The 27,071-nt window shown below is 45.0% G+C and overlaps 2 protein-coding genes across 5 annotated transcripts; one reads left to right on the top strand and one right to left on the bottom strand.

The window, feature by feature from the left end:
- Positions 1-6,978: 6,978 nt before the first annotated feature.
- Positions 6,979-21,276, bottom strand: LOC139550508 (leucine-rich repeat-containing protein 52-like). The gene is made up of 3 exons (XM_071361441.1): positions 21,035-21,276; positions 20,241-20,871; positions 6,979-7,478 (listed from the first exon to the last, which is right to left on the bottom strand). The coding sequence occupies exons 1-3, from the start codon at positions 21,086-21,088 to the stop codon at positions 7,132-7,134; spliced, it is 1,032 nt and encodes a 343-aa protein (XP_071217542.1). The 5' UTR covers positions 21,089-21,276; the 3' UTR covers positions 6,979-7,131.
- Positions 18,906-25,474, top strand: LOC139550509 (glutathione S-transferase 3, mitochondrial-like). 4 transcript variants are annotated; one of them, XM_071361445.1, is made up of 6 exons: positions 18,906-19,040; positions 23,931-24,065; positions 24,180-24,253; positions 24,386-24,443; positions 24,622-24,694; positions 24,790-25,474. In XM_071361445.1, the coding sequence occupies exons 2-6, from the start codon at positions 23,949-23,951 to the stop codon at positions 24,918-24,920; spliced, it is 453 nt and encodes a 150-aa protein (XP_071217546.1). In that variant the 5' UTR covers positions 18,906-19,040; positions 23,931-23,948; the 3' UTR covers positions 24,921-25,474. The 4 variants fall into 4 exon arrangements, with proteins under 4 accessions (XP_071217546.1, XP_071217543.1, XP_071217544.1 ...); XM_071361442.1 differs by lacking the exon at positions 18,906-19,040 and adding an exon at positions 22,921-23,054; XM_071361443.1 differs by lacking the exon at positions 18,906-19,040 and adding an exon at positions 23,135-23,404.
- Positions 25,475-27,071: the final 1,597 nt, after the last annotated feature.

Here is a 27,071-nt window from a genome sequence, read left to right as displayed (position 1 = left end):
CCACTGTAGTGTCGTCCGCAAACTTGATGATTTGAGTTGGAGGCGTGCATGGCCACGCAGTCGTGGGTGAACAGGGAGTACAGGATAGGGCTCAGAACGCACCATTGTGGGGCCCCAGTGTTGAGGATCAGCGGGGTGGAGATGTTGTTACCTACCCTCACCACCTGGGGCGGCCCGTCAGGAAGTCCAGTACCCAGTTGCACAGGGCGGGGTCGAGACCCAGGGTCTCGAGCTTGATGACGAGTTTGGAGGGTACTATGGTGTTAAATGCTGAGCTGTAGTCGATGAACAGCATTCTCACATAGGTATTCCTCTTGTCCAGATGCGTTAGGGCAGTGTGCAGTGTGGTTGCGATTGCGTCGTCTGTGGACCTATTGGGTCGGTAAGCAAATTGGAGTGGGTCTAGGGTGTCAGGTAGGGTGGAGGTGATATGGTCCTTGACTAGTCTCTCAAAGCACTTCATGATGACGGAAGTGAGTGCTACGGGGCGGTAGTCGTTTAGCTCAGTTACCTTAGCTTTCTTGGGAACAGGAACAATGGTGGCCCTCTTGAAGCATGTGGGAACAGCAGACTGGGATAAGGATTGATTGAATATGTCCGTAAACACACCAGCCAGCTGGTCTGCGCATGCTCTGAGGACGCGGCTGGGAATGCCGTCTGGGCCTGCAACCTTGCGAGGGTTAACACGTTTAAATGTTTTACTCACCTCGGCTGCAGTGAAGGAGAGCCCGCAGGTTTTGGTAGCGGGCCGTGTCAGTGGCACTGTATTGTCCTCAAAGCGAGCAAAAAAGTTATTTAGTCTGTCTGGGAGCAAGACATCCTGGTCCGCGACGGGGCTTGTTTTCTTTTTGTAATCCGTGATTGACTGTAGACCCTGCCACATACGTCTTGTGTCTGAGCTGTTGAATTGCGACTCTACTTTGTCTCTATACTGATGCTTAGCTTGTTGATTCCCTTGCGGAAAGAATAGCTACACTGTTTGTATTCGGTCATGTTTCCGGTCGCCTTGCCCTGATTAAAAGCAGTGGTTCGCGCTTTCAGTTTTGCACGAATGCTGCCATCAATCCACAGTTTCTGGTTGGGGAAGGTTTTAGTAGTTGCTGTGGGTACAACATCACCGATGCACTTGCTAATAAACTCGCTCACCGACTCAGCGTATTCGTCAATGTTGTTGTTGGACGCAATGCGGAACATATCCCAATCCACGTGATCGAAGCAGTCTTGAAGCGTGGAATCAGATTGGTCGGACCAGCGTTGAACAGACCTGAGCGCTGGAGCTTCTTGTTTTAGTTTCTGTTTGTAGGCTGGAAGCAACAAAATGGAGTCGTGGTCAGCTTTTCCGAAAGGAGGGGGAGGGCCTTATATGCGTCGCTGAAGTTAGAATAACAATGATCCAGGGTTTTACCAGCCCTGGTAGCACAATCAATATGCTGATAGAATTTAGGGAGTTTTGTTTTCAGATTAGCCTTGTTAAAATCCCCAGCTACGATGAATGCAGCCTAAGGGTGTGTGGTTTCCAGTTTACATAGAGTCAGATAAAGTTCGTTCAGGGCCATCGATGTGTCTGCTTGGGGGGGAATATATACGGCTGTGATTATAATCGAAGAGAATTCCCTTGGTAGATAATGCGGTCGACATTTGATTGTGAGGAATTCTAAGTCAGGTGAACAGAATGACTTGAGTTCCTGTATGTTGTTATGATCACACCATGTCTCGTTAATCATAAGGCATACCCCCCCCCCCCGCCCCTCTTCTTACCAGAAAGATGTTTGTTTCTGTCGGCGCGATGCGTGAAGAAACCAGCTGGCTGCACCGACTCCGTTAGCGTCTCTCGAGTGAGCCATGTTTCCGTGAAGCAAAGAACGTTACAGTCTCTGATGTCTCTCTGGAATGCTACCCTTGCTCGGATTTCATCAACCTTGTTGTCAAGAGACTGAACATTGGCGAGTAGTATGCTAGGGAGTGGAGCGCGATGTGCCCGTCTCCGAAGCCTCACCAGAAGACCGCTTCGTTTGCCCCTTTTACGGCGTCATTGTTTAAGGTCGCCGGCTGGGATCAGATCCATTGTACTGGGTGGAAGGCAAAACACAGGATCCGCTTCGGGAGAGTCATATTCCTGGTCATAATGATAGTGAGTTGACATTGCTCTTATATTCAGTAGTTCCTCCCGAATGTATGTAATGAAACCTAAGATTACCTGGGGTACCAATGTAAGAAATAACACGTAAAAAAACTAAATACTGCATAGTTTCCTAGGAACGCGAAGCGAGGCGGCCATCTCTGTCGGCGCCGGAAGTATTCTGCAGTTATACTGCACTAATAGCTGCAGTTATTATGCCCACTGATAGCTGATAGCCTGTACATTATGCCCACTGATAGCTGATAGCCTGTACATTATGCCCACTGATAGCTAATAGCCTGTTGTGATCAATATTAAAGTGATACCTGAGACTGAGACAGATGGAAGGAGAGAGAGAGACTCATAAAAAGAAAGGCAGAGTTTTCCGACAGTTGAAAAAGCAGGGTCCATGGCCCCCAGTCAGAAATATCACGAAAAGCAAGAGGAATAAAGAGAGTGAGTGATAAAGGAGAGAGACTGATTGGAGATAAGGAAGTGGAACAGACAAAGTGAGGAAAAATAAATGATAGACTCCACAAATATGTTTTAGGCCCTCACCCGCACACACAAATACCACAAAGGAAATTGCAGATTGCCTGTCTGTCTGTTCCAGACTGAAATATAATTGTGCTTCTCACTCCTCTGTGGGAGCTTAGCGTGAGTAAGCATCTTGTTATCTCACTCTCCCAGCCAACCCCATTGGATTAACATAATTTTGGACCAGTCTGAACACCCAGAATACTCTATCCAATATTTCATAATACTCTACATTGAAAGACAGAGAAGGATATATCTGTGTGTTTGTATGTGTGTGTTTACACCATTAGGTCAACAACACGTGTGACTTATTTTAGTGTTAATGAAACAGCCAGTGTCCCTCTACAGAAGACTGTCAGTGAGACCAATCCAGTGGGAATTACAGAGGACAGTCAGAGAGACAGATACAGTGGGAGTTAGAGGACTGTTAGACATGGATACCGTGGGAGTTACAATGACTGTATATATGGATGGACAAAGCCATCGATCACAGGACACCATTCATTTCTATGTGAAGATTCAATAACGCATTGAAGCCATGAAGTCGGTTAAGATGGCGTCTCATGGAGCCATAACATGCACAGTTTAAGCTACTCCAGGATGATGTTGCAGGCTAGCTCAGTGCTGCCCGCTCTCATTGAGTAACTCAAGTTGAAGGCCGAACGGGGTACCGCATGCTGCCATTAGCAAGTAATTATCCTCATAACTTCTTCTGTGTGTGATTTTATAATAATCGGTTCAAGGACATACATCTGGTGTATTAGAAGCAATTATTAGTACTATTATTGTCTTCAAATTTGTATTTATTTACACAAAGATTGCCATTTTTCCATTCATTATCATGGGGATCCTGTTTTCTGCTAACAATGCCTGCAGTACCGTGGTCGGCCTTGAACTTCCGTTGCTTCAATGAGAGTTGGCAGTTGTTCACAAGACAAAGCAGGAAGCCTCCACAGGCTGTTCTGTGATGCACAAAAGGACACCACATCTCCGATCCAATTACTTTTATTGCTGTGGAAGGGTACAGAGTTGGCAGGCCCCCTGAGCCTGTTGAGCAGTTATACCACAGAGGAACCAACTGTGTCTGGCCTGCCCTACTACATCAATCAATCATACTGTACATCAGTCGTTAATTTGATTAATCAACCTGTGCTTTTTCAGATTCCCATGGTTTTGTGCTGTCAGAATAAATGGGCTAGTTCGTGACAGACACAACCACATCAGAAAGGTACAAAACAGGTACAGAACACTCATTATATATCGTTGTATATGTTTACAATTGTAAGCATAAGAGATGTTCACTTAATATAAGTTACAGTATTTGTCTTCTGTCCCGACCCCAGCTTACAGTAAATCTATAGTGTTACTTTTGATTCTATCCAAGGACTTGTTATGAAGAAATAATGAAAAAGTCGCCACCCAGTTCTTAATTGGGGTGTGTGTGTGCGGGTGTGTTTGTGTGCGTGTGTATTGGAGGGGGGGGGACATATGTATAGGCAAGGCAGTGAATCTAACTCTTGGCCCTTGCTGGTTCCATATAAGAACACAAACACATGGGTACATGATGTCATTCCGCCTGCCATACCGCCGTAACCCACGTGACTAGCCAGCTCAGAGAAACAGCTGTGACTGTGTCTAACTCTAACAGCCTGCTCCTTCCTGGATCACATGCTGCTCAACCTCTCACCCACCCAATCAATGAAGCCACAAACAAGACCTGTGTTTTATGTGAGCGCAATATTCAGTGATCAACATAAATGGACCTCTAAGCTATCTTGGAAGAGTCACAGTACCCTGTCCAGTGAATGACGAAGATGGTGTGTAGCTGGATTGGGTCATAGAGTGTGTGCGTTTGTGGGTGCTTGCGTGTGTGTGTGTTGAAGGGAAACTGGTTGAAAAGGGACCGGGTCGTTCTGTGGTTTATTAAGAAATAATAATAATAAATGAAATTCCTGCAGGTTGTCGTGACGATGTAAGTTAGGGTTATAGCAGGTATTCTGTTGCAGCACCCCGGCCCTACCCTTCCCCTCTCCAGTGCACCTCGTGCCTGCCCCTACTATTGCCTAACCAGAGAGTTTACCAGAACGTGATGTCCTCATACTGCAGCATATCTGGGTTATACCGCCTGGTATGTGGTTAAAAAGTGAATAAACAGACCTTGGACTGAACATGCATAGTGAATGCATGATCATATAGTGTACTGTAGGGACCATGCAGGTATGGTACTGTAGCCATATACTATGGCTGTTGTATGACATGCAAGTATGATAGCAACCAGAAACCTGTGTTTGAAAATGTGCATTGAGGCATCCAAGCAAGCCTACATGTTGGGGCGGCAGGTAGCCTAGTGGTTAGAGCGTTGGTTACTGGATCCAATCCCCGAGCTGACAAGTTAAAAATCTGTTGTTTTGCCCATGAACAAGGCAGTTAACCCACTGTTCCCCGGTAGGCCGTTATTGTAAATAAGAATTTGTTCTTAACTGACTTTCCTAGTTAAATAAAGGTAAAAAGTAAAGAAAAATGTCCATGAGTACCCTCCAACCTCCTAGATAGACTAACAATATGTTAATGTCTGTTGGCATACAGTGGGTGATCATTTCAATTAAATGCATAAAGCTAGGGAGATAGTTTCTCACCCCCCCCCCCCTCAAAAGAAACACACATTCCTGAGTCTCCTATTTGAGGGTTACAGTACTATGTTCATACCACCAACATATCTCCTTGTTCAGACTCGCCTGGTGTTGACTAGAGAGAGACATAAACAGTGTCACTATAAAGGTCAGATAACTGTAGTAACATCTCTGCTTTGATCAGGAAACCAACCCAACAGCCAACACTACCTCTAATATTCCTAGAGAACATGCTCCCAGTCGCTTAGATGTATCAGAACAGAAGTTCTGAATTCTGTCTATACATTAATGAAGTGCATTCATCTTGGGGGGCACCTTGAACCCCAGTTTATCTCTCTAACACCCATGTGCGCCACATCCTAGTGTGTGTGTGTGTGTGTGTGTGTGTGTGTGTGTGTGTGTGTGTTTACTCCCTTTCTCCTTCCCTCCTTCTCACACAACCTCTCCAGCTGATCAACCCATTGTGTGTAATGGATATGTACTCTTACAGCCCCTCAAAGCCACTGTAATCCCGCCACAAACCTCTCCTTAGAGCAGCTGCTGTTGTTGGGATGAATGGAGAGACTCACCTCTACTAAGTTTATAACATTCGAGTCAGGATTAACGTCATAGTGCAGCCAGAGGACCAACAGGACAGTGAATAAGTGTTGATCCACCTGATCTGAATAGCATTTCGCTTTAAAAGAAGCCAATGCTAACGTCGTGGGATATAGAATGATGGATGGGCAGTAGTATTCTAAAGGGGTTGGGTCAGATGAAAGCAACTGTCCCAGAGTAGGACTAGTACTGTGCTTCATAATAATCATTACGCTTCACAGTCGAAGTGTTTTGTGTTATTGCTGTAGAATTGTTCTATAATTCAGTAGGTACAGTAAGGTTTTTGGTGCATTCAGTGCATGAAGAGACAGGTGAGGTGGACGGGACTCTGCATCCTACTAAACACGGACAGCAGGAAGGCTGGAAATCAATTATCATGTCTTGTGTTTACCTGGCCTCACTGAGAGGCCGGTCAGAATAGCTCCAACAGCCAGCTGGGTTAAAGCCAAGTCCCTCAGCAGACAGGGCTCTACTTAGAAAGGATCTCTTGGCTAATAGTAGAGGGGAGTCAAACTCCCAATACACACACACAGGCTACCAAAGTGAGCACACACACACAGGACCAGAGAATTGAATCCTATTATTATAGTATATTAAAGGCCCAATGCAGCTGTTTTTATCTCAATATTAAGTCATTTCTGGGTAACAGTTAAGTACCTTACTGTAATAGTATTCCATTAAAATGGTCAAAAAGAAACAAAAATAGCTTTTTAGCAAAAAACTATTTCTCAAGCAAGAATTTTGCCATAACTGTCTGGGAGTGGTCTGATTGAGGGGCCTAATTGGCGGTACCTAATGGGAGAGACATGTAACCTGGTTTGGAAGTCACTTTGTTATTGGTCTATAACTTAACCACCTGGTGATGTCACCAAGCAAGCCAAAACTCCATCCATGCAAAACCTGCTGATTTAGAAGGTCCTATTTAGATTGTATTTTCAACCATCAACTATCAGTAAATAACACTGATCACATTTTGTCACACTTTTACAAAGTTAGATTCATCAGCTGTTGTACAATATGATACAAAACACTGTGCACTGGGACTTTAAGGAACTATGACCATTCAACTCTCAATCACCATGAAAATCAGGCACATTTCTGCGTTGTCTCTCTTCTGTATTTTATTAATCCCAGTGTGCTCTGCTTTGTAGTTTCTTCTTAACCTCTGTCATTTTATGACATCAAAGGTTTTGTAGTTCTGTAGGTTCCGAGGCACAGTCGGTAGGGAGGCTGTGGGACAGGGTGGAGTCATACCACCATGTGACCAGTGTTTTTCAAATCCCCATTACCTCGTGGGTTGGCATGGTGACCCCCTGCGCCCCCCGTGCCAGGTCCTGCGTGCTGTTCAACCTCGTCATCTGGGTCCATCTGCTCGCTCTTCTTCTTGACATAGCGTTCGTACAGTACCATGACCACGCCGATTGCCCACGCCGACATCGTTCCTGCCGCGAAGATAACGAAGCCGATGGCGAGGAAGAACAGGTAGTCCCAGGAACCCAGGCCCTGGTGGCACCGCGACCGCAGCTGCAGCCCCAGCTCACCCAGACGCTGCCCTTGCAGATCAGGAGGACCACGGCACACCGTCTGGCCCTCATCTGGAAGAGAACACAGCACAGGTGGGGGTTAACTACAGTACTCTCATAAGTCCTGACCTTATTACTAATGAGTGTGTTTGTTTTTTGTTACCATGTTTTTCTTTCTGCTTGCATTTTGTATTTATATTTCGATGTGTCTATTTTCTGTCATTTCTGTAATTCAGGGCTTATCTGTAGAAGAGAATTTGGTCTCAGTATGACTCCCATATAAAATAAAGGTTAAATAAAAATATATAAAAAGTCACACTAGTATTTGTATTGGGGATACAGTAGGAGCCTATCACCACTTTATTTGGATAGTCCCATATAGATGATATATAGATAGTTTGTTGATAGTATGACCATCTGTTGATAAGCAACTGCTTGCTACGGTTAGGGTTAAGTTTAGGGTTGGGATAAGGGTTAAGGTTAGGGCACAGGAGCACGGGCTCGTGGTAATGGCTGGAGTGGAATGAGTGGAACGGTATCGAATACATCAAACACATGGTTTTCATGTGTTTGATGCCATTCAATTTGCTCCGTTCCAGACATTATTTTGAGCCATCCTCCCCTCATCAGCCTCCTGTGGTTAGTAGATAGTTGAAATGTTAACAGTTATTGAACATCTACTTGGAACAATCCAAAAAGTGTTACCATCCTAGTAGATATTACAATTAGTACTGAGCCCATACAGTATTACCAACATAAGAACAACTTACTGCTACTATTATTATCAATCCCCAACCAACAACTTCAGCATTACTATTGAGCAGTACTTTGTTTTTCTATATAAAGCTGATGTGGCAAATATTCTTAATCAGATGCATTTGCGTTAGTCGGTACTCTGCATACACATAATAATGATGGACATGTTATTTGAAGTGTTGAAGTGCGTAGGTAAGCCACCCAGGGAAGGTGATATCAATATTATATTTCATCAAATAGGGAGTTGTGGCCTGTTGAATAATTCAAACACATTACATGATATCGTTTTACATAACCTTCATGAGAGCTAGATAACACACACTCCCTCCTGAAATATCTTTCAATTTCGAGCAAAAAATATAAATTAAATATAATGTAAGAAAACAGCACATGCTAAATAGTTTTGTTTCCCTTATCAGAAAATAACAGAATAGGAGCTGCTGTCTGTTATTGGTGTGTTGTTGATATTACATTACACCAAATCCGAAGCTTTTGAATAATTCAAGCACATTTCAAACCCTACTGGATTTCACTGGGTAATTCTGTCTTTTGTGCCTGACTCGTACAGTAATCAGATAGAAGGGATTTTCTTCTGCTAGGCTGCATGCCTCCAGCAGGCTCCTGGATCATGACTAAGACCCTCACTCACTCAGAAATCATGAATGTCAATAGACGAGGGGATTTTTGTTTTGGTTGTCAGAACCAGGAACTCTTGTGCTGTAGCATCAAAGACCAGACAGCTTACTTCTACTCCTCTTCTACGGAAGAGGAATAGACTACTATAAATGGGTTTTGGGGAGCAAATCATTTGATACAGTATTATGGTCTAATCATAGATGCTAAAGAATCAAAGATGATCATACTGTGTGTATGGCCGCCTTGATATCATCCAGAAGCCTTGGTTTGTTAGGGGTCATATTCTGAAGAAGAAAAATGCCTGAAATGTGATTGCAATAACCAGAGTGTTGGAGAATTTCAACGGACATTAATTTGCTTTTGTTTTTGCAGCTTTTTGTGTTTGGGGATCTCTCGGGATCAGCTCAAAAGGCTTTTACTGTTTCTGCCTGGCTGACTGGCTGTGCTCTGCTCTGTATTCTGTGTTTCATGCCAGCAGACTTTGTTCACGCACTATTTACACTGGGATATTTTTCACCACAGAATTGGCAGGTTTTGTCCATATATTGTGCATGGATGGACTTGAGGAAATTGAGACATACTTTTGTATACAGTTGAAGTCGGAAGTTTACATACACATTAGCCAAATACATTTAATGTCACGTTCCTGACCTATTTTCCCTTGTTTTGTATTTATTTAGTATGGTCAGGGCGTGAGTTGGGTGGGTTGTCTATGTGTTGTTTTCTATGTTGGGGTTTTGTGTGTTCGGCCTGGTATGATTCTCAATCAGAGGCAGCTGTCAATCGTTGTCCCTGATTGAGAATCATACTTAGGTAGCCGGGGTTTCACGTGTTTTGTGGGTGTTTGTTCCTTGTTAGTGTTTCGCCACACGGGACTGTAACGGTAGTTTCATTTTGTTATTTTGTATCGCATATTGTTTTCGTGTTATTACATTACCATGGAAACTAACCACTCTGCATATTGGTCCGATCCTTCTCGCCTCTCCTCGTCCGATGAGGAGGACGACATAGACTATCGTTACAGAAACACCCACCCAACTCAAAGGACCAAGCAGAGTGGAAAAGGGCAGCGACAGCAGCAGCAGAAACAGACACAGGACTCCTGGACTTGGGAGGAGATCCTGGACGGCAAGGGACCCTGGGTTCAGCCAGGGGAATATCGCCGTCCCAAGGCGGAGTTGGAGGCAGCGAAGGCAGAGAGGCGCTGGTATGAGGAGGCAGCGCGGCGACGCGGTTGGGAGCCCGAGAGTCAGACCCAAAAATTTCTTGGGGGGGGGGGGGCACACGCGGAGTGTGGCAAAGCCGGGTAGGAGACCTGAGCCAACTCCCCGTGCTTACCGTGAAGTGAGAGGGCGTCGTACTGGTCAGACACCGTGTTATGCGGTGGAGCGCACGGTGTCCCCAGTACGCGTGCTTAGCCCAGTGCGGGCTATTCCACCTCGCCGCACTGGTAGGGCTAGGTTGGGCATCGAGCCGGGTGTCATGAAGCCGGCCCAACGCATCTGGTCTCCAGTGCGTCTCCTCGGGCCGGCGTACATGGCACCAGCCTTACAAATGGTGTCCCCGGTTCGCCAGCATAGCCCAGTGCGGGCTATTCCACCTCGCCGCACTGGCAGGGCTACGGGGACCATTCAACCAGGTAAGGTTGGGCAGGCTCGGTGCTCAAGAGCTCGTGTACTCACGAGCCCAGCGCTGTCTGAACTGCCTGCCTGCCCAGCGCTGTCTGAGCTGCCTGCCTGCCCAGCGCTGTCTGAGCTGCCCGTCTGTCCCGAGCCGTCAGAGCTGTCCGTCTGTCCCGAGCCGTCAGAGCTGTCCGTCTGTCCCGAGCCGTCAGAGCTGTCCGTCTGTCCCGAGCCGTCAGAGCTGCCCGTCTGTCCCGAGCCGCTAGAGCTGTCCGCCAGACAGGAGCAGCCAGAGCCGTCCGCCAGACAGGAGCAGCCAGAGCCGTCCGCCAGACAGGAGCAGCCAGAGCCGTCCGCCAGACAGGAGCAGCCAGAGCCGTCCGCCAGACAGGAGCAGCCAGAGCCGTCCGCCAGACAGGAGCAGCCAGAGCCGTCCGCCAGACAGGAGCAGCCAGAGCCGTCCGCCAGCCATGACCAGCCAGTGCCGTCAGCCAGCCATGACCAGCCAGTGCCGTCAGCCAGCCATGACCAGCCAGAGCCGTCAGCCAGCCATGACCAGCCAGTGCCGTCAGCCAGCCATGACCAGCCAGAGCCGTCAGCCAGCCATGACCAGCCAGAGCCGTCAGCCAGCCAGGACCTCCTAGAGTCTGTCAGCCAGGAGCTGCCAGAGCCAGCCAGCCAGGAGCTGCCAGAGCCAGCCAGCCAGGAGTTGCCAGAGCCAGCCAGCCAGGAGCTGCCAGAGCCAGCCAGCCAGGAGCTGCCAGAGCCAGCCAGCCAGCCAGGATCTGCCAGAGCCGCCAGCCAGCCAGGATCTGCCAGAGCCTCCAGCCAGCCAGGATCTGCCAGAGCCTCCAGCCAGCCAGGATCTGCCAGAGCCGCCAGCCAGCCAGGATCTGCCAGAGCCAGCCAGCCAGCCAGGATCTGCCAGAGCCGCCAGCCAGCCAGGATCTGCCAGAGCCGCCAGCCAGCCAGGATCTGCCAGAGCCGCCAGCCAGCCAGGATCTGCCCCTCAGTCCGGTGCTGCCCCTCAGTCCGGTGCTGCCCCTTGGTCCAGTGGGGTTGATATGGAGGGTGGTTGTTAGGAGGCCACGGGGGCGATTAAGGAGGCGGACAAAAACATTGTTAAAGTGGGGTCCACGTCCCGCGCCAGAGCCGCCACCGCGGACAGACGCCCACCCAGACCCTCCCCTAGAGTTTTAGGTGGTGCGCCCGGAGTTCGCACCTTGAGGGGGGGGGGTTCTGTCACGTTCCTGACCTGTTTTCCCTTGTTTTGTATTTATTTAGTATGGTCAGGGCGTGAGTTGGGTGGGTTGTCTATGTGTTGTTTTCTATGTTGGGGTTTTGTGTGTTCGGCCTGGTATGATTCTCAATCAGAGGCAGCTGTCAATTGTTGTCCCTGATTGAGAATCATATTTAGGTAGCCGGGGTTTCATGTGTGTTTTGTGGGTGTTTGTTCCTTGTTAGTGTTTCGCCACACGGGACTGTAACGGTAGTTTCATTTTGTTATTTTGTATCGCATATTGTTTGTGTTATTAAATTACCATGGAAACTAACCACTCTGCATATTGGTCCGATCCTTCTCGCCTCTCCTCGTCCGATGAGGAGGACGACATAGACTATCGTTACATTTAAACTCAGTTTTTCACAATTCCTGACATTTAATCTTAGTAAAAATTCCCTGTCTTAGGTCAGTTAGGATCACCACTTTATTTTAAGAATGTGAAATGTCAGAATAATAGTAGAGAGAATGATTCATTTCAGCTTTTATTTCTTTCATTACATTCCCAGTGGGTCAGAAGTTCACATACACTCAATTAGTATTTGGTAGCATTGCCTTTAAATTGTATAACTATTGTTTAACTTGGGTCAAACATTTCGGGTAGCCTTCCACAAGCTTCCCACAATAAGTTGGGTGAATTTTGGCCCATTCCTCCTGACAGAGCTGGTGTAACTGAGTCAGGTTTGAAGGCCTCCTTGCTCGCACACGCCTTTTCAGTTCTGCCCACTAATTTTCTATAGGATAGAGGTCAGGGCTTTGTGATGGGCACTCCAATACCTTGAATTTGTTGTCCTTAAGCCATTTGCCACAACTTTGGAAGTATGCTTGGGGTCATTGTCCATTTGGAAGACCCATTTGCGGCCAAGCTTTAACTTCCTGACTAATGTCTTGAGATGTTGCTTCAATATATCCACATAATTTTCCATCCTCATGATGCCATCTATTTTGTGAAGTGTACCAGTCCCTCCTGCAGCAAAGAACCCCCACAACATGTTGCTGCCACCCCCTTGCTTCACGGTTGGGATGGTGTTCTTCCTCCTGCAAGCCTCCCCCTTTTTCCTCCAAACATAATGATGGTCATTATGGCCAAACAGTTCTATTTTTGTTGCATCAGACCAGAGGACATTTCTCCAAAAAGTACAATCTTTGTCCCCATGTGCAGTTGCAAACCGTAGTCTGGCTTTTTTATGGCGGTTTTGGAGCAGTGGCTTCTTCCTTGCTGAGCGGCCTTTCAGGTTATGTCGATATAGGACTCGTTTTACTGTGGATATAGATACTTTTGTACCTGTTTCCTCCAGCATCTTCACAAGGTCCTTTGCTGTTGTTCTGAGATTGATTTGCGCTTTTAGCACCAAAGTACGTTCATCTCTAGGAGACAGAACGCGTCTCCTTCCTGAGTGGTATGACGGCTGCGTGGTCCCATGGTGTTTATACTTGCGTACTATTGTTTGTACAGGTGAACGTGGTACCTTCAGGCGTTTGGAAATTGCTCCCAAGGATGAACCAGACTTGTGGAGGTCTACAATTTTTTTTCTAGGTCTTGGCTTATTTCTTTTGATTTTCCCATGATGTCAAGCAAAGAGGCACTGAGAGTGAAGGTTGGCCTTGAAATACATCCACAGGTACACCTCCAATTGACTCAAATTATGTCAATTAGCCTATCAGAAGATTCTAAAGCCATGACATCATTTTCTGGAATTTACCAAGCTGGTTAAAGGCACAGTCAACTTAGTGTATGTAAACGTCTGACCCACTGGAATTGTGATACAGTGAATTATAAGTGAAATAATCTGTCTGTAAACAATTGTTGGGAAAATGACTTGTGTCATGCACAAAGTAGATGTCCTAACCGACTTGCCAAAACTATAGTTTGTTAACAAGAAATTTGTGGAGTGGTTGAAAAACGAGTTTCAATGACTCCAACCTAAGTATATGTAAACTTCCGACTTAAACTGTATATCGTGTATGTGGACACCCCTTGAAATTGGCTATTTCAGCCACACCTGTTGCTGAAAGGTGTATAAAATCGAGCACACAGCCACACAATCTCCATAGACAAACATTCGCAATAGTATGGCCTTACTGAAGAGCTCAGTGACTTTCAACGTGGCACCATTATAGGATGCCACCTTTCCAACAAGTCAGTTTGTCAAATTTCGGCCCTGTTAGAGCTGCCCCGTTCAGCTGTAAGCGCTGGTATTGTGAAGTAGAAACATCTAGGAGCAACAACGTCTCAGCTGCGAAGTGGTAGGCCACACAAGCTTACCGAACGGAACTGCAGAGTACTGAAGTGTGCAGCGCGTAAAAATCGTCTGTCCTCAGATGCATCACTCCCTACTGAGTTCCAAACTGCCTCTGGAAGCAACATCAGCACAATAACTGTTCGGCGGAAGCTTATTGAAATGGTTTACCATGGCCGAGCAGCCGCACACAAGCCTAAGATCACCATGCGCAATGCCAAGCATTGGCTGGAGTTGTGTAAAGCTCACCGCCATTGGACTCTAGAGTAGTGGAAACGCGTTCTCTGGAGTGATGAATCACGCTTCACCATCTGGCAGTCTGACGGATGAATCTGGGTTTGGCGGATGCCGGGAGAACGCTACCTGCCCCAATGCATACAGCCTCTGCAGAAGTCAGGGCATTCATACTTCTTGCTCTCCACGGAGCAGCGCAGAGATATTATGAAGGAAGTTGTCAAGGAAGTGAGTTTGGGTTTATACAGGACCTCTCGCCCCCCACCTACCGTCAACCAATTATGTCAATGCGGAGATTTACGGAGCCCTCCGCATTGTTACAAAATTTGGGAGGCGCACAGCAATGCAGTACTGAGCTCAATTTGTCCTCTGCATGCCTCCGGAGGATCCGCAATTGCGTCACACCCTCCATATGGCGCCTCCGACCACATTTTCAGATCAAGCACAAATGGACTTTTAGGGATGACGGATATAGGATAATGACAGATATGGGCCTGGATCTTCTGTTGTCTCCAAAGACATTCCATTTTGTCTTCAGATGCCCTGAGAGTTTGGAAACTAATTTAGCAGCACAGATGTGGGGAGTTTTCATGAAAGAGATACACACCACAACACACTTCAATAGTTCTCTGATCTCACCTCAGACCTCCTGACACCACTATAGTAGCACTCCTTTTAATAATACAACACACCACCCTCCTCTTCTCAGTGAACACTGTACTACTTCTACTTCTCTCCCTCTACTTAGCTAGAGCCCTCTCTCTCCCCAAGGCATGGAAGCCGCCGGTGCCTCCCCCTCAGGGTCCGACATCAAAGGAGAGGGTTCTTCTCCCCGTCCCAGCCCCACACCACGCTGTTGCTGGATTTTTTTTGCAGACACTCTTATCCAAAGCGACTTTCAGGAGAAATTAGGGTTAAGTGCATTGCTCAAGGGCACATTGGCAGATGTATCTCACCTAATCAGCTAAGGGATTTGAACCAGCAACCTTTTGGTTACTGGCCCAACGCTCTAGGCTACCTGCCACCCTAAAATACTGCTAACTACAGGCAGTATGCTAATCTTTAGGAGGTGAGACAGCAGTGGAGAATCTGTTAGTTCTTTCTGTGGGTTTTTCTTCCCTTCCTTCTATCAATGCATTATTTCTAAACTGCTGAGCCGACAGACAGTGCCTCTCAGAACAGGTGAGCTCCAGACGAGCTCTTTGCGTAAAACACTGCAGTCTGGAATGTGTGTGTGTGTTCTCCCTTGCTGCAAGCTTTCGCTTGAAGGGACACTCCAAATTAAAGCAATAAGCAGCATGAAAATAGGATAGCTCTTACAGGACTAGTTTAGGATTCTGCCTGAGCTGCAGGGGAGAGGATGATGAGCTGGTGTGTGCGCGCATGTGTGTGCGGGGGATGCCCATTAGTAAGTGTATCATGGTTTTAGTAATACGACTGGCTCTTGCTCAGTGAGGTGCACTATAAATAGCTGCTCTTTTGTGTATAGACACATCCCAAAAATGCAGCAGAAGACTCCAAACTGAACAAATCCAAAATCAAATATTTGTTGTCTTCAAACCCCTTGACTTTTTCCAACATTTTTTCCTCATCAATCTACACACAATACCCCATAATGACTAAGCAAAAACAGATTTTTTTAAAACATTTCTGCACGTTTATAAAAAATTAAAAACAAAAATAAGTTATTTATGTAATTATTCAGACCCTTTGCTATGAGACTTGAAATTGAGCTCAGGTGCATCCTGTTTCCATTGTTTCTACAACTTAATTGGAGTCCACCTGTGGTAAATTCAATTGATTGGACATGATTTGGAAAGGCACACACCTGTCTATACAAGGTCCCACAGTTGACAGTGCATGTCAGAGCAAAAACTAAGCCATGTGGTCGAAGGAATTGTCTGTAGAGCTCCGAGACAGGATTGTGTTGAGGCACAGCTCTGGGGAAGGGTACCAAAACATTTCTGCAGCATTGAAGGTCCCCAACAACACAGTGGCCTCCATCATTCTTAAATGGAAGAAGTTTGTAACCACCAAGACTCTTCCTAGAGCTAGCCGCTCGGCCAAACTGAGCAATCAGGGGAGAAGGGCCTTGGTCAGGGAGGTGACCAAGAACCCGATGGTCACTCTGACAGAGCTCCAGAGTTCCTCTGTGGAGATGGGAGAAGCTTCCAGAAGGACAACCATCTCTGCAGCACTCCACCCATCAGGATTTATGGTAGAGTGGCCAGACGGAAACAACTCCTCAGTAAAAGGCACATGACAGCCCGCTTGGCATTTGCCAAAAGGCACTGAAAGGACTCAGACGATGGGAAACAAGATTCTCTGGTCTGATGAAACCAAGATTGAAATCTTTAGCCTCAATGCCAAGCGTCATGTCTGGAGGAAACCTGGCACCATCCCTACGGTGAAGCATGGTGGTGGCAGCATCATGCTGTGGGGATGTTTTTCGGTGGCAGGGACTGGGAGACTAGTCAGGATCAATGGAAAGATGAACGGAGCAAAGTACAGAGAGATCCTTGATGAAAACCTGCTCAGGACCTCAGACTGGGGTGAAGGTTCACCTTCCAACAGGACAATGACCCTAAGCACACAGCCAAGACAACGCAGGAGTGGAATCGGGACAAGTCTCTGAATGTCCTTGAGTGGCCCAGCCAGAGCCTGTACTTGAACCAGATCTGGAGAGAACTGAAAGTAGCTGTGCAGCGACGCTCCCCATCCAACCTAACAGAGCTTGAGAGAAGAATTGGAGAAACTCCCCAAATACAGGTGTGCCAAGCTTGTAGCGTCATACCCAAGACGACTCGAGGCTGTAATCGCTGCCACAGATGCTTCAACGAAGTCCTGAGTAAAGGATCTGAATACTTATGTAAATGTGATATTTCAGTTTTATTTTATTTTTTTGCTAAAATTTCTACAAACCTGTTTTTGCATTGTCATTATGGGTATTGTGTGTAGATTGATGAGAAGAAAAAAAATGCTATACATTTTAGAATAAGGCTGTAATGTAACAAAATGTGGGAAAGGTCAAGGGGTCTGTCAAGATACGAGAATGTAACAAAAATAATCGACCCTTATTCCAAACAGAATTTTGTTGCATTATGTAACCGGCTGGATTTGAACCAAGGTCTATTCCACACCACAAGACTGTTAGTCCACTGAGCTAAAGGCTATCTAAAGGCCTAGGAAGCTAACCAAAATCTTTAGGTCTCAGGCAAGGTTACTGATCACATGAGTGTGGTTCCCCGAGCCACCTTCATTACATAGGCATATAGTTTGTTGATTAAAGTGGAAACGGTTGGTGGAGCATGTGCAGGTGAACACGGGGAGATGAGATTCACTGGTCATTTGACATCTAGACACTGGGGGTTTTTGGATTAAGCCTTCATTGCATGAGTGAATAAAGGATTAAGAGAAAGGCTCCTCAGTATGTGTCTCATTTCAGTCCTGTGTTATCAGATCATATTCAATTGCTGTTATGGTTATTAGCCTCCACTGTCACCTGTTAACTCAATTAGCTTGACTAACCGGTGCCCCCGTACATTGACTCTGTACCGGTACCCCTGCATATAGCCTCGCTATTGTTATTTTACTGCTGCTCTTTAATTATTTGTTATTTGTATTTCTTATTCTTTTGTAGGTTTTCTTTTTCCTTTTTTAACTGCATTGTTGGTTAAGGGCTTGTAAATAAGCATTTCACTGTAAGGTGTATTCGGCGCATGTGACAAATAAAATTTGATTTGATTTTAAGACACCCTAGGCCCTGTGATGCAGGCAACTGCACACAAGTTTTTTCATTAAGTTTGTTCTACTGCTGCTGTCATAAACACGGTGGCGTGTATTCCTGGATGCCAAGAAAAAAACTACAAAAATACCAAATGTATCATTCCTCTCTCTGTGCGTTCCAAATTTCCTTCATTTTGCAAGAGGCTGGATGTATCTCACTGGAGAAAGCATCAGAGCGAAGGAAACAGTGCCGCTCTGTCTCAGTATGTGTAGCGTACCTATCTGATGCTGTCTGGTCAGAAAGAGTATGACATTGTTTCCGCACGTAGCATTGAATGCAGCGAGGATTTGGCTTCCCTTGATAAAAAAAATGAATAAAATAATAGCCAATCAGTGTTGAGCTAAACTGAGTGAGCTCTGCTATGAATGGTCCTGGCGCACCAAAAAAAAGTGTCAAGGGAAGCCAGTTTTGATTTGACTTCAGACCAATCACATCACAGGCCAAATGTCATTATTGAAAAACATTCATTGTTGCATCTAGTTCGGTTGTCCTCAGGGGGCTAGCTAGCTAGCTTTCCTAAATTAACCATGGATGTAGATTTGGACTTGTGGTTTTACTTAATTCTCCATACTGGCCAATGATTATAAAGACGATTCTGATCCAACCATAAAATAATACATTGTGCCCCTGGCCTGAGGGTATGGAAGATCAACATTTTGCAAGATGTAGTATGCTAATGTTAACTATCTTGTCACGTTCGTTTTGTAGAGACGGACCAAAACGCAGCGCGATAGGAGTTCCACAAACAAGACAAAACAATAAAACGAACAAACCGTGACTACAGAGGTGCTATGTGCACTAACTCAAAACAATATCCCATAACACACAGGTGGAAAAATGCTACTTAAGTATGATCCCCAATTAGAGACAACGATAGCCAGCTGCCTCTAATTGGGAATCATACCAAAACACCAACATACAAAAAACAAACTAGAACCCCACATAGAAAATATAAACTAGACTAAACCCCTAGTCACGCCCTGACCTACTCTACCATAGAAAATAAAGGCTTTCTATGGTCAGGACGTGACATATCTGGCCTGGCTTATCGTTGCCCATGAAAGGAAGTTAGGCTAGCGAGTAAGTATTTCAGCCAGGTAGCCTAGGGATATGACAACAAAAACTAAAAGCATGTAATGTATGACAGTCATAGACCATTTAGGCAACATCAAAGAGGAGAATGGCATTGGCGTTTCTTTAGAAGTAGGGTGAGTCAACATGTGTGTTCTACTTGCACACACACACAAATCAGTTCCATGGACAGCCACATCATATTTAGCTAATGTTGATTGAACTAAATCGTTTTTGGTATCTTTTAGTTGTCACTGTATTAGACTAAGCATGGGTGATTAGATGATGTTGAAATGTGGAAGTTGGAATGGTGCTGGAATAGTCGAGGCAGCCCCTGTTTTCTTTGCGACTTGCGGTAACTCTCAGTGGTTCCAAATCAATAGTTGTTTAATAGTCCGAAAATGTCGGAAACATTACTTTGCTTGACCATGCTGTAGGTCATATACTGTTTGTTGCATGCAATATGTTTTGTGGACTTGTGCTCCGGTTTTGTAATGAAACAAATGTAAAGGTGTGGTTGAATTTATTCTGCCACTGTGTCTTCTTGTTGTCTCAGCTTTAAGCATATATATCACTGTGTCAAGGCATATGAACTAATAGTTTATAGAGCAAACAACGCAATTATCACAACACATAGGTAGTAATATGGCTTTTTGTCCTGGATTGGCTTCCCCTGTGATTTTACCCACGCACCACTACTGCATAAACAATATTCATATCAGTCTTTCCACATATTCTATTTGAAATGACATTCCTAAATGTCTTAATTGTGTTAGTGTATTAGATCTCATTCATGAACTCCTAAATGAAACATGTAGTTGACCTATGTTATATGAAGTGCATGTGGTTGGGAAAGTGAAATACTTTCAGTGAGCATTTCAGGAGCGCGTGAACATGGAAACATTCATTGAGAGAGGCCTGGGAAGTGCAGAGCTGGAGAGAATGGCGGTCCTCTACTGCTATTGGTCCAGCCCCCCATACTGACTTTGTAAATCCATATTGTATATCAATGTGTATGATGTTGGTATGATTAGTACAGCATATCACAGAATATAATCACAGTACAGTAGTAGCTATGTCTTATGGGCCAGCACATCTAACACAACCCTCACACAAATGAGAAAGGTAAGACAAAATCACCAAACTTACACAAACCATATAGAATGAGGAATTATCTGGATTTATATCTGAAGGTGCAGCTAGTTTTACCTTGAAACTTGAATGCCTCGATGTGAACCCAGAGACAGAGGTCCTCGTTATCGCAGTCGCAGCTCCAGGAATTCCCGCTGAGGCCGACCGAGCGCAGGATGGGCAGCGCGATGAGAGAACTGATGTTGAGCACCGTCAGGTTGTTCCGGCTCACGTCCAGCACCTGCAGCGCCGAGTTCTTTGCGAAAGCGTCCGGGTGAATATCCGACAGGCCGGGGTTGTCCGTCATTCTCAGCATCACGAGGCTAGAGAGCGGTCCGAACGTCCTGTCCTCTATCCGCGTTAAGGTGTTGAAGGACAAGTCCAGGTAAGCAAGCTTCCCCAGGTTCCCGAATGTGGACATAGAAATCTCCGTCAGGGAATTGTTGCTACAGTCCAAGTACACCAAGTCCGACAGGTAGTTGAGCTGCAACGGCGGCAGCTCCACGATGCGATTGTTGGAGATGATGAGCTGCCGCGTGGCCAGCGGCAGGTCAGTGGGGAAGGCGGTGAGGTGCTGCCCGGCGCACTGGACCACCAGCTGGTCATCGCATATGCACCGTGCCGGGCATCCCGCTGTCAGAGCTGGGGATGGGGCCACCCCCATGACTAGGATCAGCAGAATGATGAGCCGCAAGGATTGCGCGCTGGGCTGCGGAGCAAGACGCACGACACTAGTGAGGACTTCATCAATTACGTTTGGACAAACTACGCCACATTATTCATTGATAGCCTATGTCCTCTGCCAGTTAGGGCCTATCAGTTAGCCTAACGTAAATGCTATTAACTATTTAGAATTATTAAATTATAGTTACCTGATAATGAGGTTTGACGTTGGTCACTTGTCCTTGCAAGTTTGTGTAGTTCATTCCGAGAGTCGCCTCACGTTTTGGTTCCCGTGCGTATCCATTATAGTGGAACTGATGGACTCCAGACGCCCAAGCGCCCTCTCAGTTCCAATTCTCTGTAATTGGATTTGGTCGATTAGAGTGTTTCTTCTACTATCAATCATTTTTGTGTAACAACTGCCATTTGAACGTAATATGCAGGAGAGTTCGTTCGCGCGTCGTAGCCTAGTGTTATAATAGTATTTGGTCTCCTGCAAGTGTGGTGGTCTGACTGCCCTCTCTGAAACTGAGCCGCGAATGAGAATGTGGGCGGTATGGTGATCTCTCACTGCTCACGCGTTGGATCGAGTGTGTGAGGAGAGAGAGGACGGAGCTAAAGAAAGCCTATAGTGTCACAAAGGGTATAGCCAATTGTGACACTATAATGGCCCAACAGAACACTATCTCAATGTATTTATTTATCAATGAAATTAAATTACCTAGTGCCTGTCATATGTGTCTATTTTAGTGTGTGTGTGTCTAGTGTCATATTCCAGTCTAGCCAGATGCAGGGTCATAAACTTAGAGTGCCAGTCTGCTTGGGCATGGAGCCACATGCCACTATTTCAATATTATTGTTATATAACCTACAACATTGACATGGCAAGAGCCAGTTCACACAACTTTTCTCCCACATGCGCACATACACATGGATTTCCCATTGCATCTCTCTCTCACTGTATTCATGTGTAGGTGTTGAAGTGCTGATTCAGATTCAGCAGCATGGTGGGAGGACAGATGTGATACTGGAGAGGGATTATAATAATAATTAATTCAACATCTATAGCGCTTTTCATTACAAAAATAATCTCTAAGCATTTGACAGAAAAATGCCTGTCAACAACCGAAAGAGAGACAGACGCGTGCCAGTCAGAAGAGATAATAACGTCAGGGACAGTGCATGAAATCAAGCCTTCATCCACAGTTATGTCCCTGCTTCACAAAAGAACAAAGAAGCATAACCAATCTGAGAGCATTTATTCACACTTTTCATAATGGGATATAGTCATGATCCTTTCTCTGAGACCAAAGTCTCAAAGCTTCTGCCATTCAGAAAGTGTACTTACGGCTGCTGTTTACTAAAGATATAGTGCCATCTAGTGATGTAGTATTGTTAAAATATTGCAAAACAGGATTCTCTTCCCTATGACCGGCACTTGGAATGTACATTGAATGTTGGGCCTATCAATTGTTTACATTTGATATTGAGAATAATTAGTATGACATAATGTGCCAGACTGAAACAAAAACCAAATGGATGAAAACAAATGTAACTGGGGAAAAATCACACCAGTGAAATTAACACTTATCTTAACACAAATTAATTAACAGAAGTTAATACTGAAATGGTCCTATGACTAAACCCCCTCTAATCCATGGCCACACTTTATAGACTGGTGAAATGACCTTCTGTAGACAAGAGCCAGCAGAATCACTCTATGAATGGGACTCCATGAGTGATATACAAGGGCAGTAAAACTGGTTACAGATAGAAAGTAATCAATCAAAAACTGTAGTGAACATAAGGGAACTTCCCTCACGCATGACATTGTCACAATGACTAGGCTGAACAGAGAACCAGAGCTCAAGGGGTTTCTGAGTCAGATATGGCCCTGTTTGAACTCACATAGGAAAATGAAGAGGTTGCACTCAAATAAACATACTTTAAATAGGCTTGTGAAACACTAACTGTAAATAAAGTTATTATATTCATTTCACTCTATTTTATTATATTACTCAATGTCATGCTAAAACTCAGAATTATTGGTAGTAGTCCTACGATCTGATACAGCCCAAATGAACTCTACCCCACTAGGGGGAGGCACCACGCCTCTTCTGTGTGTTTTATATAGGACTGACTCCTTTACGAGTAGACGACACAGGATTACTGACTGACAGCAGACGGACCACTTTCAATTGCGAACATTATTCAGATCGTCATTAACAGGTAAATAACACTTATTTTACAAACGGTATTCAACGTTACGTATTGTTGCTGGATAGCTTATAATGTTGCACTCCTAGTTCTCCATTGGCTTCACGTTGGCCGTGTTCGAGAGGATCAACCACGCAATGTATTGATTGACTGATCTACAAATACTCATGAGTAGTTATTTATGATGCAAGGTGATTTGTAGATCAGTCAGTCGGCATTCGACTGCAATCGTTTTGATGTTCTCAATCACGGCTTTTGTTTTGGGAGCTTTTAGCGTAGGGGTGTCAAACTCATTCCATGGAGGACCTAGTCGTGTCTGCCGATTTTGTTTTTTTCTTTTCGATTAAGACCTAGACAACCAGGTGAGGAGAGTTCCTTACTATTCAGTGACCTTAATTCGTAAATCAGTTACAAAGGACGAGTGAAAGCCCGCAGACACTTGGTCCTCTGGAGTTAGGCATGTGTTTTAACGCATCAAGTTAAACTGAATTACTCGCTTGAAAATGCGAAGATATGCGCCTTTTACGTAGGCTATTGTTTATTTGTAACTTTTATGTGCGCCTTACTACATGCATAGATGGTTATTTTTGTGTCACATTTTGAGAACTTTGCTGAGGGAAAGGGTTTTTGCAGTTTAGTATCCTAACAGTAAGTAGGCTACAATAGACAGAATAAGCACATTCCATATTAGCATAGAAGCCTATTTTCCAAGACAATGGAGTATATTCTGGTTTCAACGGCTTGGCATTGATCTAATGTAATTTATTAATTTAGGGCCTACTAACTAATCCGTTTACTTATTGGACTTTCAACCAGTGTCTTATCTACAGTGAATGTGAAAGTGGGATTGACCAACTCACCTGTAGGCTATGTGTTTTTCTCTTGCAGCAGGAGATCAGTGCCAGAATGGTTGTGCTGTCTAAAGAATATGGGTATGTGGTTCTCACTGGTGTTGCCAGCATGGTCATGGTCGCCCACCTCGCTGTGAAAGTTGGCAAAGCTCGCAAGAAGTACAAGATCAATGTGAGTTGCCCGGGACCTGCCCCACTGTGTGTCAGCCAATGAATCATCTAAAGCTTAAACTAGGCTATAAAAACTCAGGATGGTTCCCCTGATTTTCTCTTCTCTGTTGGACAGTACCCTCAGATGTACAGCAATGATCCAGACTCTGGAAATATCTTCAACTGCATCCAGCGAGCCCATCAGAACACGTATGTACTATGTAGTATGAACATTTAGTATGTACTTCACAGAGGCAGCAGAGGAAACAACCAGATGTTTGTTATAAAAACCAAAAATGTCTTGTAATATTAGGTCAAACTTATTCATTTTTTTCTTTATAGCCTGGAGAGCTACCCTGCTTTCCTCTTCAGTCTGGCCATTGGTGGTCTGCATAGTCCTGTGAGTTCCACCATTTATTAATTTACTATATATGTTAGATTTGCGTACCATGCATCCCAGACTTTACAGCTAGTTAGTCAGAGTACCCCATAAAGACACTCATCTGGATTCCCTTTTATTAACACATTAAGACTCTCAAAAGAGTCTTTTGTTTAACAGGGAGCCATTTGTGTTACAGCGCCTAGTCAGTGGACTTGGAATGACATGGGTTATAAGCAGGGAGATCTATGCATACGGATACTCCACTGGAGGTAAGACAATTGATAAATATGCTTATAATACAATAATTTATTAAAACAATATAGCAGCCTTTACTCAAGGGTTTTGTTCTATGTATTCCTTTCAGATCCTAAAAAAAGGATGCCAGGGTTATCCGGGAACATTGCTCTGCTGGGCATGATTCTGACCGTAGCCAACTTTGGCAGAACCCTGTTAGGCTGTGGTGACTGGGTGAGGCCTGGGATGAGACCAGGATGAGGTTCTCAGCTCCCTTTCCCGCTGCCATTCCTGCTACCATTCTTCAGTGAGAGGCACTGCAACCGCACCTGACCGCAGTCTATTAGTAATTGTAGGATGTCCTTTGTGTATGATATGTACAGACAGAGTTCAGTAAACATTTGGAAGGAGATGACCACGGCTGTTAGTTTATCATTCCATAACTACCACACCACACCAACTCCTCCCAGACCCCCTCCTCAACACTGATAGGCCCAGATAAGCTGTTTATGGTGCTTCACCAGCTACTCTTTGTTAGAGTGTGGTATTTTTTATGCATAATGTTGCCAAAACTGTATTCCACAGGAGGTTGGGGGCACCTTCATTGGAGAGGACAGGCTCGTGTTAATGGCTGGAGCAGAATTATTTGGAATGGCATGTAACACATGGTTTCCAGGTGTTTTATGCCATTCCATTCTCTCCATACCTGCCATAATTAGGATTCGTCCTACCCTTAGCACCCTCCTGTGCTGTATTCTAAATGAAATCCTAAAATGACCATGGAAAATGGGCTTAAATAAAATGTCTAGGTTTTATCATGGACTTGTGTTTTAATGTTTGTATCCATGTGCGTGAGGTGTGTGGAGAATAAGGAGATGTTATTGCTTCAGAAGAACCAGAGTGAACCAAGAGGTTAATATGTGTGGTTGTCCTCATTGATCTGCATAGTTGTTCTAAGTTTACACCTTTTAGTCATTTAGCAGACGCTCTTATACAGAATGACTTACAGGAGCAATTAGGGTTAAGTGCCTTGCTCAAGGGCATATTGACAGATTTTTCAACTAGTTGGCTCGGGGATTCAAACCAGCAACCTTTTGGTTATTGGCCCAACTTTTGTTACCGCGAAGCTACCTGCTGCCCCATCACCTCTAAGCCTACATGCAGGCACAATAAATGCTTTACTATTATCTTAGCCATTAGGTCATGTTCTGTTCGTGGTTGGGTTAGGGCTGGGGACTGTACTACACTGAACAAAAATATAAACACAACATGTAAAGTGTTGGTCCCATGTTTCATGAGCTGAAATAATTGATCCCAGAAATGTTCCATACACACAAAAAGCTCATTTCTCTGTTAGTGAGTATTTTCTCCTTTGCCAAGATAATCCATCCACCTGACAGGTGTGGCATATCAAGAAGCTGATTAAACAGCATAATCATTTCATAGGTGCACCTTTTGCTGGGGACAATAAAAAGCCACTCTAAAATGTGCAGTTCTGTCACACAACACAATGCCACAGATGTCTCAAGTTTTGAGGGAGTGTGCAATTGGCATGCTGACTGCAGGAATGTCCACCAGAGTTGTTGCTAAAGAATTGAATGTTCATAAGCTGCCTCCAATGTCGTTTTAGAGAATTTGGCAGTATGTCCAACCGACCTCACAACCGCAGACCACGTGTATGGTGTTGTTTTGGCGAGCGGTTTACTGATGTCAACGTTTTGAACAGAGTGCCCCATGGTGGCGGTGGGGTTATGGTATGGGCAGGCACAAGCTACGGACAATGAACACTATTGCATTTTATTGATGTCCATTTGAATGCACAGGGATACCGTGACGAGATCCTGAGGCCCATTCTCATGCCATTTAGCCGTCGCCATCAACTCATGTTTCAGCATGATAATGCACAGCCTCATGTCGCAAGGATCTGTATACAATTCCTGGAAATTGAAAATGTCCCAGTTCTTCCATGGCCCGCATACTCACCAGACATGTCAACCATTGAGTATGTTTGGAATGCTCTGGATCGACGTGTACGACAGCGTGTTCCAGTTCTCGCCAATATCCATCAACTTCGCACAGCCATTGAAGAGGAGTGGGACATTTGTTCCCAAGTATTCTCACACATAATAGAGAGACATATGTGATCTTACTCATTTTAAACCTTCCTTACATTTGAATATGTTTTAGTCAAACATATGTGTTTGGGTTTCTTGTGGTCAATTAGCAGTCTACAAATTATTTGTAATTATGTCCTGGGCCCCCCGACCATCCACTCGAGAAAAAATCAGCCCTCGGCTGAATCTAGCTGATGATCCCTGTTTTAAGGTACTGTGACTAACAGATGCCAATCTGTATTACCAGTCATATGAAATCCATAGATTAGGGCCTAATGGATTTATTTTAATTGACTGA

Source organism: Salvelinus alpinus, chromosome 23 (assembly GCF_045679555.1).
Source record: "Salvelinus alpinus chromosome 23, SLU_Salpinus.1, whole genome shotgun sequence".
Lineage (NCBI taxonomy): Eukaryota > Metazoa > Chordata > Actinopteri > Salmoniformes > Salmonidae > Salvelinus > Salvelinus alpinus.
The sequence above is the reverse complement of the archived record's forward strand: the minus strand, read 5'-3'. Positions and strand labels throughout refer to the sequence as shown.